At 47.0% G+C, this 14,989-nt stretch overlaps 1 protein-coding gene across 1 annotated transcript in view; it reads right to left on the bottom strand.

The window, feature by feature from the left end:
• Window positions 1-14,989, bottom strand: part of LOC115393914 (NLR family CARD domain-containing protein 3-like) — a 167,707-nt gene that overhangs the window by 120,728 nt on the left and 31,990 nt on the right. The window contains exon 5 of the mRNA XM_030099020.1: window positions 12,495-12,521. Within this exon, the coding sequence (XP_029954880.1) occupies window positions 12,495-12,521 (27 nt within the window). The remainder of the gene's footprint in view (window positions 1-12,494; window positions 12,522-14,989) is intronic.

The raw sequence follows: 14,989 nt of genomic DNA on the forward strand, positions 1-14,989 counted from the left end.
GGTTACATCCTCCCCCTCCTAAACGCCTGATGTCCTCATCAGATGTAATGTAACCATACGGAAGGTATAACTAGGTTTTACCAATGTGTATGGTAATGCCTCTGTGTACTATGGTGAGAGGTTGATCTCTGGATTTACCCGGTTGATCATAAGTGAGTTTGACAACAGGTTTAAGTGTTCGTTTGGGCCTCGGAGGTGTCTGTGGGGGGAATACGTTGTGAGGACTTGGTTGTCTCTGGTCTTCACTAGACGCAGTTTCAGGTTCGGCATCGGACTCTGGGGATCTACTCTGCCCATCCTCCTCAACGGGACGATCTCGACCTCCCACAGGACGATCTTCTGAAACACTGTCACTCCTGGAAATGGTATCTTCTCTCTCCTCAGGTCTATAACGGCTGCTCTCAGCTCTGTCCTTGAGTAGCTGTTCAAGGTAAGTTCTGTAGTTTCTTTGAGGTCTAACATACTCAAAATCAGACAACTCAGAAGATGGGTCACTCTCCATTTGTGCTACATGTTTGACAGAAGGGTGCTTACTGCGCATACTCCTTCGGGTAGGTTGCCTCGTTTGCGCCTCTTCTACCTCATCCTGTATTGGGAATCTCACAAGATCTCCAATTGGTAAAAGGTGGTCTCTGTGCAGAGTTTTTACTTTCCCATCACCAGTTTGGGGCTTCAGTTTATACACAGGTAAGTTCGGCAGTTGCTCCAATATAACATAGGGAATTTCATTCCACCGATTTTCAAGTTTGTGCTTCCCTTTCAGTCCAAGCTTCTTCACCAAGACTCGGTCCCCTGGTTGAAGGTTCCAGAATCCCAGTCTTTTGTCATAAGTCTTTTTATTGCGGAGGTGAGATTTGTTTGAGGCTTCAGCTGCCATTTTGTAAGCCTTTTGAAGATCTTCCTTCAATTTGGCGACATAGACTGAGTGCTGTGTTCCACTTTTGTCCTCTGAACAGGTGCCAAAACACAGATCAACGGGGAGCTTAGCTTCTCGCCCAAACATAAGGAAATAAGGGGAGTAACCCGTGGAGTCACATTTGGTGCTATTGTAAGCATGAACGAGATGGACAATATGCTGGCTCCATTGGCGTTTCTTCTCTTGACTCAGGGTGCCTAGCATTGACAACAAGGTTCTGTTGAAACGTTCAGGTTGCGGGTCACCTTGGGGATGATACGGGGTTGTACGAGATTTACGTATTCCCAATATTTTAAGCAGCTCTTTAATGAGTCTGGACTCAAAGTCTCTGCCTTGATCTGAGTGGATACGTGCAGGTAAACCATAGTGGATGAAGTATTTTTCCACTAGGATTTTGGCAACTGTGAGGGCTGTTTGGTTTTTGGTGGGAAAAGCTTGAGCATATCTTGTAAAGTGGTCTGTTACCACAAGAACATTACTTATTCCCTTTGAGTCAGGTTCCATAGAGAGAAAATCTATGCAGACTAGGTCCATAGGACCTGTGCTCACAATCTGGTGCAGGGGAGCTACTCTTTGACAGGGAGTTTTCCTTAGCACACATTCTCCACAGTTCTTTATGTACTGCTCCACATGCAAGGCCATTCGTGGCCAGAAAAACCTGCTTCTAAGCATGTCTGTGGTTCTCTCTACCCCCAAATGACCAAGGTCATCATGCATAGACTTCAACACGACGGTCCTGAACTCATTTGGTAGGACAAGTTGATAGGTCTGTTTTCCTGTGTGGCTTGTGCTGACACGGTGTAGTAATCCATCTTTCATGACTAGCTTCGCGATGTCTCTTTTCATGGCTTGCATTTCAGCATTTGATTTGAGATCTTCAGGCCATCTGCCAGAGTTCATGGCCTGCATGGCAATCTTTATTACCATGTCTTGACGTTGGGCTGTGATTAACTCCTGTCGGGACAACTGGCTTAAGGTGTTTAGCTGCATGCGTGTGGGGTAGGCATACACTTCAGGGATGCAATCCGGAGGGGCTCCAAGTTGCTGAACATACTTGGGTGAGTCGGTAGGAGAGTCGAGTGTACCAACACGCTGACAAATGGACTTAACACCAGAACGCGAGATACTTTGCCACTCTGCTTCTTCTCTTGGTTCCATCCTGGACAACAGATCTGCATCAATATTGCTCCGACCAGGTCGATAAATGATGTCGAACTCATACACAGACAGGTCCGACAGCCACCGATGCCCTATTGCATTGAGTTTGGCAGTGGTGAGGACATACGTGAGTGGATTATTGTCAGTGCGAACAGTGAAATGAGTTCCATACAAATAATCATGGAACTTCTCAACTATGGCCCATTTTAAGGACAGGAACTCTAATTGATGGACGGGGTAGTTCTTTTCAGAGGGACTTAGTTTGCGACTGGCAAATGCCACGGGTCTCAGTCCTTCTGGATACTCTTGATAAAGGACAGCCCCAAGTCCACTTAAGCTGGCATCTACATGCAAGATGTATGGCTTGTTCGGATCAGCAAAAGCTAATACAGGGGCATTAGTGAGACAATGTTTGATCTGAGTGAAAGCTTCAGTGCATGACTCATCCCATCTGTCTCCAAATGGTTCCTTCTCATCAAGGTAAGTGTGGTTTTGTTTCTTTTGAGGGGTTTTTCTCCGGTGGGTGGGAGTGTATCCCTTCGTAAGGTCTGTCAGAGGGCGCACAACTGCCGAGTAGTTTTTAATAAATCGCCGATAATACCCACAGAAACCTAAGAAGGATCGTAGGGCCTTCAGGTTGTGGGGTCTGGGCCAATTGGTAACTGCTTCGATCTTTTTTGGATCAGCGGCAATGCCATCAGCTGAAACTATGTGGCCAACATACTTTACTTTTGTCTGACAGAACTGACACTTGTCTATGGCTATCTTGAGGCCTACTTCCTGGAGTCTGTCAAGGACTTTCAACAATCTTTCCTCATGTTCTTGTAATGTTTGACCGAACACAATCAAATCATCCAAATACACAAGAACCTGAAGAAGATTCATGTCACCCACCGCTTTCTCCATCAAGCGTTGGAATGTTGCGGGTGCTCCTGTGATGCCTTGGGGCATTCTTTCAAACTGATAGAAGCCCAACGGACAAATAAAAGCGGTTTTTTCTTTGTCCTCCTCCTTCATGGCAATCTGATAGTAACCACTTCTCAAATCTAATACAGAAAACCACCTGCTACCAGAGAGACAATCCAGTGCATCATCGATCCGTGGCGTGGTGTATTGGTCAGGTATGGTACGGCTATTGAGTGCGCGATAATCTATACACATCCTGACCTTTCCATTCTTTTTCCTAACAACCACTATGGGGGATGCATATGGGCTTCTGGACTCTTTGATGATGCCGACTGCTAGCAGTTTCTGTATGTGACGACGCACATCATCGATGTCTGCCGGAGCAATGCGTCGAGAACGCTCACGGAATGGTCGTGGATCTGACAAACGGATATTATGCTCCACGCCTTTAGCCAATCCAACATCGAGCTCATCCACAGAGAAGACTGTTGCTCTTTGAGCTAACTTTTGGCGTAATCTGGCCTTCCACTGCTCAGGAACTGGTGAGTCTCCAAAGTCAATCTGACTGGGGTTGAAAGGCTCAGACTCGGACTGATGACCGGGCACGGTTGTGACAACATCCGCGACACAGACGCACCCCACAACGGTGCCAACAGGTAAGTTTATGTTCCGCAGCGACTCATTCTGAATCAAGACTGTACAGCGATTGCCCTCTGCAGCTCCACTTGGTATTACCATAGGCTGAAGTAATACTTCTGCAGGCAGTAGGCTAGCTGTTGTCGCTTCAACTATTAGGATTTCTTTAGGGAGAGGCCGATCTAGAATGACTGTACAGGTGGCTTTGACACTGCCCCCTGCAGGTATCATCAGAGATCCAGGGCCCTCCCATTTCACGGAGCCTACTCCATCATTCTCTTCTGGGACTGATGCGAGAATGCTTGTTTCTGCTTGAGAGTCAGAGCCGTGAATACCAAGAACGTGGGCCGGAATGCCAGGGGTGTCACTGCATAGTTGGGCCAAACGTTTGGAGAGACTGGCTTTGGCATTTGTCCCTATGATGACAGGTGTCTGATCAGGACCTGGTGGATCGGGACAAATCAAGGCCAGGACAGACATGGTTGCTGGGGCTCCTATTACTTCCTTTGGGAACTCCATGTCCACAACCACGTAGCCGAGGTAAGGGTAACTAGAATCACTTAAGCCCCATATGTCCAGCTTGTTTACAGGGTGAATGGGCGTATCTGGCAGGTATTTCCTGTACCAGGACTCAAAAATTATGCTAACACGTGAACCACTGTCCAGCAATGCATCACACAGGTGCCCATTTACTTTCAACGGCTCAACTGAAGGTGGGCCTATTAAACCTTCAGGTATACCCGCGGGTTTTATCATTTCTACCGTACTCTTTCGTACTGTGCAGTTAGGATCAGAGGGTGTGGATCCAGCTGTAGGCTGTGGGTTATTGGACTTGGCTTTTTTCAGTGCTTGAAGCAGTCTCTGAATAACTTTACTCTGGTTTTCAGGTCTGTTGCATTTTCCTGCCATATGACCATTTTCACCACAACGGTAGCAAAAGCGTTCATCACTTTCGGTTGGAGATTTAGGCGGTGGGCTACCCCCCATCACAACCTGACGCATTGAACTCCTTGAGTTTAATTTCTGCTGTAGGTGCTTGACCTGCTTTCTTAGTGCAATTATTTCAGGATCCAAGCTAGACGCTGTATCAGCTGCACAATTTCCAGGAACAGCCACTTCAGGTTGAGATTGAGTGGAGAGAGCGGCGAACATGGATTTGACTTCTTTTATTTCTGCACGCAGAGTTTGTATTTCTGACTGCCTGTTCTCCACTTGAACTTTGGCATGAACCGTGCTAACTGACTGTTTGAGTTTTACTTTAGAAGCTTCGTACTCCTCTTCTGTTCGTATCTCTTTCAAAAGGTCTAAGAAGTTAGGTGGGTTGGCTCGCCTCTCCCTTAATCTTAGTTGGAGTAACATTAAGTCCGCATTAACTGCCCCTTTAAGGAGCTGATCTACTCTGGCTGTGTCCATATTGCGAGCTGGAAGGCCACCTCTTTGAACAACTCTAGTCAGCGCACGTTCAATCCTTCTTAGGAAGTCTGAGAGTTTTTCACCAGCTTGCTGCTGTAATAATCTGAAGGAGAAATACAGGTCATCACCGGACTCAGCAAGTCCAAAAGCACTTTCGAGGGCTTCCAAGCATTTTACTGGTGTAACCTCAGGATCTGATAGGCGTATTGCTTTGATCACTTCTAAAGCTGGCCCCTTTAAACTCTCCATTATCGCTCTCCTTTTGTCCTTGTCAGAACCATCACTTTCTTCAACCATCAGGTAAGCTTGCTCCAGCCAATGGTCAAACTGTTCCTCCCCAGCTGGAGTAGGCACAACACCAGAGAAGATGCGCAGGCGCCGATACGCTACACCTCCTGCAACAGGCTTTCCTGTCTTTTCTATTAGATCTGCAACAGCGCGAATGAGGGATTCTTCAGGAGAGCGAGTGTGTTGTGTTTCCGTGAATAAAGCTTGAACATCATCTAGTGTTTTTCCTTCATTCTGTAAGAGAGCATCCAGTTTACTTTTAAAGTCCTCTTGAGTACTGGGGTTGGCAAATGTAGTGATAATAGGCCAAACTGCTGAGCCATCTGATGCTGTCACTTCCTGGGGAACAATCTCTGTAGTGACTGCTTCCCTGCTTTCACAAAGTACAAGCATGTCCTTCTCAGTGTCACCCAGAATCCGCCCTCGGACTCGAACCCGACCGAGACATTTAATGGTTTGCAATGTTTCCTCAACAACCGCGATCTCAGTGTTTTCAGGAACAACTGTCAGCAGAGCATGGCTTTCATGAATTGCTTCACCACGACACCATTTCTTAAGCTTATCAACCAGTGAGCTTGCCATATTGCATGAAAAAACTTAATCTTAAAAGCGAACCTATGGCTCCAGAGGATGTCAAACTGAATCAACCCAAGAAAAACATTAAATCAAGTGAATCAATCCCAATTAATATTCAATAATTAATTATTAGTTCCCGGACGAGCCCCCATTTAATGTAACCTTTACCCACTGTCTGAGGTAAGGGCCTCCCAGATCCTTATATCTTTATCTGTTGAATAAATGGGATGAAGCTTCTTCACTTAATTGCTCTCCCTGAGTTAAATCAGTCACAAGCAGAAGCAGATGAAGCAAAACACCAAACCATAAGTTAAAGAGAGATCATAATTTACTGAAACAATAAAGTAAACCAAAACCGAAATCCATCTGCTTTAGAGGGGTTAAAGTAAAGTATGAGGGGCCCACTCACACACACACACACACCTGGCTTACTGTCCTAAGTTGCAGGCCTGGGCGATGCTTGGGAGCGGTGAGGCCAGAAACTCAAAGGCCGCTTCGCTCTCAGAGCACAAAATAAAGAAAAGAAAAGAGTACCTGGTCCGTAGCTTCAGTATTGTGAATCCTGCGCCAGAGAATCCAGGAGTGTCCTGATGATGATGATGATGATGACGATGGCGATGATGACGACAATGGTGATGATCACGAAGATGACGACGATGGCAGCAGAAGCGTCCAGGGAGCCCAGTCAGCCGTCCTGTGCCTCAGCGCCTTCCTTCAGGTCGTAGTCTTCACCTCCAGGCCGGATCGGTGAAGAGTCTGCAGAGTTTGCCTGTGCGGCAAACTCTCCCTCTGCCTCTGCTGTGCCAGCGAAGGCTACGGCGCTGATGGCCCAAACAGGATTGTAACCGGCCAGATCGGGTGGCTCCGGACTACCGCCGGTCCACAACGCAGGACTCCGTGTTCCCCGACAGCCGCTGGGCTAGCGATCTCAGGGAAAACGCTTAATTAGTCCGACGGCCGCGTCTCCTCTCCGTGGCTTCTGCCGTCAAGCATACGCATAGGACACACCTCCTCCCCCGGATTCAGTCAATCAAGCTAATATACACCAGGGCGGCCAATAAGAAAACACAGACACAGAACTTCCTGTGTGTCGCCCTTCAAAACAAAACAAAAATAAAATACAACTCATACATGTCATTCCTCATCTCTGTCAGTCAGATGGTAAACATTTACTCAAACAAACATAAATTTCACTTCTTTGCAAAACTCATTCCATAATTCAATAATCTTCATATATTCTCTCACACTTGTCTGGGTTACACTGGAAAAAAGGATGAAACCATTAAAATCAAGAACAAAACAAGAACAAAAGGAGCTGAAAACGTAATGAAATGTTTACCATCTTAAACTGATGATATCTGAAACTTTATAAATGCAACAAAACAGAGTTTTTCGTTTGTGCTCTTTTTCAAGGTAAATTTGATTTGGTATAAATTAATGAATAAAATGTACTGATTTGTTCTTAAAGGTTGCAGATTTCTGCTCCGTTTTAACTGCGGTTTTACCAACACGATTCAGAAATTGATCTGTAGTTTCAAATCTGTATTTTCAGCATTAAAAAGTTAAAATTTCACAAATTTCACTCAAGAACATGTCCTCCATTTAGTCCTCAGCCTGTCCCTCTAAAGAGACGCCTGTCTCCAGGGGACACTACCACTTGGACTTCAAAATGCACTTGTATTGTTTTTTGACTGTTAAATAAAACAGGTTTGTTTTTCCAGTCATATATTTGGCATTTTAGTTTTTTTTAAAGCAAAGAGGAAATCTCGTCTCGTCTCGTGACTGAAATATCGTCTCGTGAGCTGAGTGTCACACCCCATACATCAGTTATAGTTTGTCACAAAAGCACAATTTTTTTTCATTTATTGGTAAAAATTAGTGCTGTCAATCGACTGATTTTTTAAAGCGATCACTACTCTGACCACAAACAATCGTGATTTATCACATCGTTTCACAAAATCACCAAATTTGCGCACAAAAATGTCTTTATCTGGATGATTTAACTGAAGTGGAGCAGTTTCACGTCAGAAAACATGAATGTAGGATTTGAACCATCCAACGTTTTAAAGTCGAATTGCTCAAAGGAACTCCAGTTCCAATATCTCTGTGGGTGTTGAAAAGTTCAGAACATCAACGCCACAGGAGGATGTTTTTAACATTTTCAGCTTCAGATGAAGAATCTAATCTTCATAATTCACCTGAACAGTAGAATGAAGAAGATAACAAATTTCAATGTAAGGAAAATGAGTTTTAATAAGACATATTTATTATCTTTAACCCAAACCATAATTCTGAGATTAATCGCAATTAAAAAAACAATCATCGACAGCCCTCCACAAATTAATCATGATTAATGCGATTAAAACTGACAGAGAAGACAAAGGAAAGATGGAGAAGAGTGAAACGAGGGACAGACGGAGGATTTAATTAGTGATTCCTGATGGAGTGATGAATGATGGGAGATTTTCTGACCTTATTCCTTCAGGTCAAACCTTCCAGGTACTGAACATGTGTGAGGGGGTGGTGTGTGTGTGTGTGTGCGTTCTGTATTCACAGCACAGCTCTCTCTTGCCCCGAGGTTTGGGGAGTCCACAGGTTTTTTTTTTTTTATTCCCTATGTTTCCATCTTTATTTTTCCTTCCAATTTGTTTTCGTTGGGGAGAATTCAGACGCAGACAATGAATAAATCTCTGCTTTGTTTCTTTTGTGTGTGTGTGTGTGTGTGTGTGTGTGTTTTGTTGCAATCTCCCTCTTGGCTGGTGTTTTAAAAACTGGCGCCGCCCACGCAGCGCCCAAACAAAACGCACATATGCATACGTCCAAAAGCATCTTGATATGAATATTTCACGCTTATTTTCACGCCGTGTGAATCCAAAACACGGCTATTTTGATTTAATTTCATTACATCGACCCACACACACACACACACACACACACACACACACACACACACACACACACACCTACACACACACACACGGCCGTGTTTCATTTACACTGATCATTCATTACGTACCAGTGTTTAGTGCCACTGTCAGTGACCCCGTGACCCCTGCTCTCCCGCCAGGATCATTCCAGATTCATCATATTGACGTCTACAGTCACATGACAGCACTGGGGAGCTCACAGCCTTCGAAAGAAAGACGGCCAAAAGACAAACAATCATTAATACTGTAATTGTGGAAAAATGAAAAAATAAAAGAAAAAAAGTTGAAGGCGGACGGTTACTGATTGATCCATGCTCCTGCAAGTGACGGCGTCAGAAGACAGTTTCAACAGGTTCTCTGGTTTCCTCTCAGTAAAACACTCCAGTCAAGCTGACATCAGAGCAATCAACAGATTCATGAATGAGGAGGAGAAGAGAAATGATGAAGCAGCACCGTGACCTTCTATTGATGGATCAATACCGATATCAGTGTCAGGTATCGGTTCTGACACTCAGAAAAACAACCCGGAGAGAAACGCAGCAGGACTGGAGTCAGGTTTGACAATTTTAATAACAATGAGAACCTCCAGGGCTGCAGGGCTGAAGTCATTGATTCTCTTTGAAGTTATTTATTGTGAATATTGCAGTGATTGATCAGTTGTCGGACGATACACTGAACGACATCCTGCTGGTCTTAAGGTGGAAATGATGCAAAACTTCATGAAGTAGATGCAGCAGGTGAAAATGTCCCGTTTGTCCTCGGAGTTGGTGTGTGCGCGCGCGTGTGTGTGTGTGTGTGTGTGTGTGTGTGTGTGTGTGTGTGTGTGTGTGTGTGTGTGATCTTGTGTAAAGAGCAGCTCTGCTCTGATCAGAGGAGGGAAACATGATGGAGGTGAGAAGAGGAGGAGGTTTGTATCCGTCCACCGAGCAGCGGGCGGCGGCGTCGCTATCAGCTGTTATCTTGTCTTAACGGACAGATCTGGGGGCGGAGCAGCAGGGGGGGTGGAGCAGCCGGGGGGTGGGGGTGGGGGTGGTGTGGGGGGGGGGGGGGGGGGGGTGATCCCTGCTGACTGGGACAAACAGCCTCCCTCTGAGCAGGACATGCTGGATCCAGCCTCCCTGTCAGGCAGTAGACCCACCAGGGTGTGTGTGTGTGTGTGTGTGTGTGTGTGTGTGTGTGTGTGTGTGTGTGTGTGTGATGGGGGTGGGGGGGGGGGGGGGGGGGGGCTCCAGCCCCCCCGGCACTCACACCAGTAATTAATTGTGAGTGATTCATTTGGAGCTCACAGCAGAGAGCTGGAGAAGAAGAGACCTTTATAAAGAGCTGAGGAGGGAAGGGATTAGCTCTACACACACACACACACACACACACACACACACACACACACACACATACACACACACACACGAAATCAGTGTCTGCAGGTAAGAGTCTGCAGTAAGAATTTGTGTTTGAAGCTTCACAGGTTTGAATCCCAACGGGCCACTGAAGGGTTTCCTGAGTGAGACCTCCACCTCCTCCACCTCCTCCCTCTCTCCTCCCTCTCTCCTCCACCTCCTCCACCTCCTCCACCTCCTCCACCTCCTCCACCTCCTCCCTCTCTCCTCCACCTCCTCCACCTCCTCCCTCTCTCCTCCACCTCCCCCTCTCTCCTCCACCTCCTCCACCCTCTCTCCTCCACCTCCTCCCTCTCTCCTCCACCTCCTCCCTCTCTCCTCCACCTCCCCCTCTCTCCTCCACCTCCTCCATCCTCTCTCCTCCACCTCCTCCACCTCCACCTCCTCCCTCTCTCCTCCACCTCCTCCCTCTCTCCTCCACCTCCTCCACCTCCTCCCTCTCTCCTCCACCTCCTCCACCTCCTCCCTCTCTCCTCCACCTCTCATCCATCACTTCCATTTCCTCCCTCTTTGGCATGTGAATTAGATTCTTTAGAATTCTTTTTCTAAATTGTTCCATAAACTTGACCAAAATTACATTTTAAATAAAACTTGTTAAAAATCAACCCATTAATGTGACTAAGTCTGGGTTTTACAAAGTCCTCTGCTCATAGTTTTCTCTCTTTTCACATCAGTTCTGGACATTGACAGGTAAAGTTCTTGAAGGACTTTTTAGACAGATAGCAGAATCCTGTCGTCTACTATGTTGAGACATTTCCACACTTAACTGCGGCTGTTTTTGATATTTTCAGTTTTGCATGATTTTAATGTGATTTGCAGTTCAAGTTTGGATTCAGTAACCTTTCCCAGTTTGTGTGCTGGATTGTGACGTGCGGTGGATTTCTGCGAGTCACAGAGAAGCAGGTGGCTGCTGCTGCTGCTGACGAGGCTGCAGAAGCAGTTTGTGACTAAATTACAATGAGGACCGCCACAAAGACGATTTTCACACGATGCCAGCAGCTGCGGAGCAGCGGCGAACGTCTGAGAGCTGGAATGAATTAAAGCTGATTCCCAAAATGCCTGGGACAATGTGAGAGAAGGAAGTGAGTCACAGCACTTCCTGTTTTGGCGCTGAGAACCCCCGGCGCCTGCCGGGGTTCCTGATGCGCTTCGTCTTGAAGAGACAACAGGAGAAGACTCTGCTTTATCAGGATGAGAAGACATGAGGCTGAGTCTGCTGTTACCATGGAGACAGAGAACACTTCTGGAACGTTGCCGTGTAAACTGGGCCTTCGTCTGGAAGTAAACAGCATTGGTCCTCCTCACAGTGAAATCCAGCAGAGTCCAGTGTCTCCACTGAGGGGACAGAGCTTTATGGTGAGTCAGGGACTAAGATGACGAGTCAAGGAGTTGACGCTGCGCATGGAGGATTTATTGACATGCAAATCAGCTGATTGAGAGCAAGGCTGCTGCTCCGAATGGAACTCAACACAACTCTGCTCTAATTTCAGTCAGTCTCAGGTCATACTGTCAAACATCACAGGAAGAAGATTTTTTATTTCTCAGATGAAAGTTCATGAGTTCAAGTCGACTGAAAACCGTATAAACAGCGAATATGAAAAAGTAAATAATTAATTCGTTTTACAAAACTTCAAATGCAAAACAGACGAAATTAAATAACAGTTTCAGTTTGAATCATATTTAAAACTTGTCACAAGTTCCTCCATGAAAGTTTGGTTTCACGTTGACATTTTTAATCTTAAATCACAAATTAAAATACCTTGATGAGGTTTTATAACTTTACCCAAATTAAATCAACTTGAACTCAGTGTAAATGAATGTCGGCTGTTAAAATCAGATTGAACCGATACCGATATCCACGCCGATATATTGAACGTCCCTACTTTTAGAAGCAAAGGCAGCTGAAGGGGGCGAGGGGGGGATCGATCAGACTGAAAAGTATGTAATCACATGAAAAAACAGACTCTGGATCCTCCGAGAAGACGTCACACTCAGAAAAAGACTGATCTGACAAAGTTATTCATGTAATGATGAAAAGTTTTTGAAGGCCGGCTCAGTCAGAATCTCTTCTGCTTCTCGCTGGTTTGCTTCTCATGATCTGAAACTTTGGGAAGTTGGACTGTGTGTGTGTGTGTGTGTGTGTGTGTGTGTGTGTGTGTGTGTGTGTGTGTGTGAACCCTTACCAGAGTGTTTCCAACGCCCCCGTGCGTCTCCGCTCTGTGAGTAATGGACTCTGGCGAGCGGAGCTGTGGGCTCGGGTTGTCGGCGGTTCCAAACCCGGGGTAGTTAATGTGCTGCAGTCAGCTGCTTCTCCATCCTCGGCGCCGGAGGTTCAGGAAGTGATGTGTCAACGTGGGCAGACAGCTTCCCGATGAGCAGCCCGGCCTGAAATGTTGCCACGCCGGCTAAACGAGGAGGGCGGAGGGGGAAACGCAGACCGCTCTGATGGCCGCCACTTTTTATTCTTTCTTTTTTTTTTTTTAGCCTCCACCTCCGCTCTTTCAGTCCTCACTTTGTTGCCTATTTGTCTCACCGCCGCTCCGTCTCCTCGGAGAGCACCTCCTCCTCCCCAGACGCCTTCGATCCCCTCAGCTCCGCCAGGAAAAGGAGAATTTGTTAAAAGGTCGCAGTAGATCAAAGTCTGGTAGCGTCAGGAGGCTGCCAGGGCCAGCCCGGTGTTTACTGCTGGAGGAGGGGTGGAGGGAGGGAAGAGGGATGGAGGAGCGGAGGAAAGAAGGATGGAGGAGTGGAGGAAAGGAAGAAGGGTGGAGGAGTGGAGGGAGGGGTGTCCAGGCCTCTTTCCTACACCCAGACTTCATGTTCAGTCGTCCTGTTCTACATTTTGATCCCATGTTTATCCTGGTTTGAAACGTCACTTTCTCAGCACAACATGTGACTCTGAGAGAAATACTGATCCTTCAAATGGATCTTTAGTTTCACTGATAAAGTCTATGTTATAGGGTGTTATAGGGTATAACACCCGGGGAAGTGAGAGCTGCTCTGAAAAAGCTGAACATCAGGAAAGCCCCCGGCATCTGTGCCATCACCGGTGAGATGGTCAAAGCTGGTGATGGCATGGTGGAGTGGCGAACCCACCTATTCAATCAGGCATGGGAAACAGAGCAGCTGCCCACCAACTGGACCAGAGGGATCATCCTGCCCTTCTGGAAACGTAAGGGTGATAGGCTTGTCTGCGGAAACCACAGAGGCATTACCTTGCTCTCCATCCCTGGCCAGGTCTTCACCAGGATCTTGCTTAACCATGCCCTTCCAGCGATCAGAAGCCGCCGCCGTCCCCAGTAGGCTGGCTTTATGCCAATCACTCCACAATCGACCACATCTCTGCCGTACGTCTGCTGATAGAGAAGACCCATGAATTCCGTAAAGACCGCCATGTGTATATCGGATTCATTGATCTGAAGGCTGCCTTCGACACCGTCTGCCACTCCTCACTGTGGAACATCCTCCAAACCCTCGGAGCACCACCCAAGATTATCGCTCTGTTCAAGCTGCTTTACAGCAACGCAGAGAGCTGTGTTCGTATTAACGGCATTGACTCCAACTGGTTTGCTATCTCTAGTGGCGTTCGCCAGGGCTGTGTGGCTCCTGATCTTTTTAACTGCACCATCGACCATCTGATATCCAAGGTCTGCGAGCGCGTACCCGGAGTGTCATTTGGCAACTACCACCTGACGGACCTAGAATACGCTGACGATACCATCCTGCTCAGCACAACCTACAGTCAGCTAAGAGACACTCTGGGCATTTACTGTGAGGAGGCAGCACAGCTTGGCCTCCAAGTGAGCTGGACTAAAACCAAGTTCATGCATGTCGGTGATGGATCAGATCCACCTCCCATGCAAACCGGGAGTGACATCGTAGAGCCTGTCAAGAACTTTGTGTAGCTGGGGTCTATGGTGACAGACAGCGGGGACCTAAAACCAGAGATTGATGGCAGACGAGCCCTGGCAGCATCTGCTCTGCAGTCTCTCTGGAAACCACTCTGGCGGCACCAGACCATCTCACGCAAGACGAAGCTCCGGATTTACAACTTAGCCATACTCTCCATCCTGCTCTATGGTTCAGAAACGTGGCCCCTGAACGACACTCTGGCCGCAAGAATCGATGGCTTTGATAGCAGGGCTCTGAGAACCATGGAGAACATCAGGTGGCCCCAGCCAGTTTCCAATGAAGTGCTTAGAGCCCGCACAGGCCAGCCACGAGCATCTTCCTTGGTCGCACAACGCCGCACCTGCTGGCTCGGCCATGTCCTTCGTCTATCCCCAGAACATCCGACATGAGCCATTCTCCAGTTTACCCCAAAGCCCGTGGGCTGGAGACGACCACGAGGGAAACCCCGAACCCGATGGCTCGACGTCGTTGCGGGCGACCTCCAACAACAGGGAGTTACTGTGGAGGATGCAGAGCAGCTGGCACAAGATCGCCAACAATGGAAAAATCTGGTTCACCTGGTCGGCTCAACGCATTGGGACGGGATACCCTGACCCTCGCTGGAGCACTAAGCAAGTAAGTAAGTAAGATGAAGTCTGCCGGTACTTTAAACTCGGGGCCTGTTCACATGGCAACCATTTCAAGTGAAAACGCAAAAGTTTTGTTACATTTTAGGCGTAAGTTTCGAGGAAAACCGAGGTTGGAACCGTTTTGTGAATCCAGAAAGATGCGTCGTTTTCGATTTTTCATCAAATAAAATGTTTCTGCAGTATTTTCTGAAATGGGGAAAAACAGAAATAAAATGTTTTACATAGAAAAAC

Source organism: Salarias fasciatus, chromosome 9, assembly GCF_902148845.1.
Source record: "Salarias fasciatus chromosome 9, fSalaFa1.1, whole genome shotgun sequence".
Classification (NCBI taxonomy): Eukaryota; Metazoa; Chordata; class Actinopteri; order Blenniiformes; family Blenniidae; genus Salarias; species Salarias fasciatus.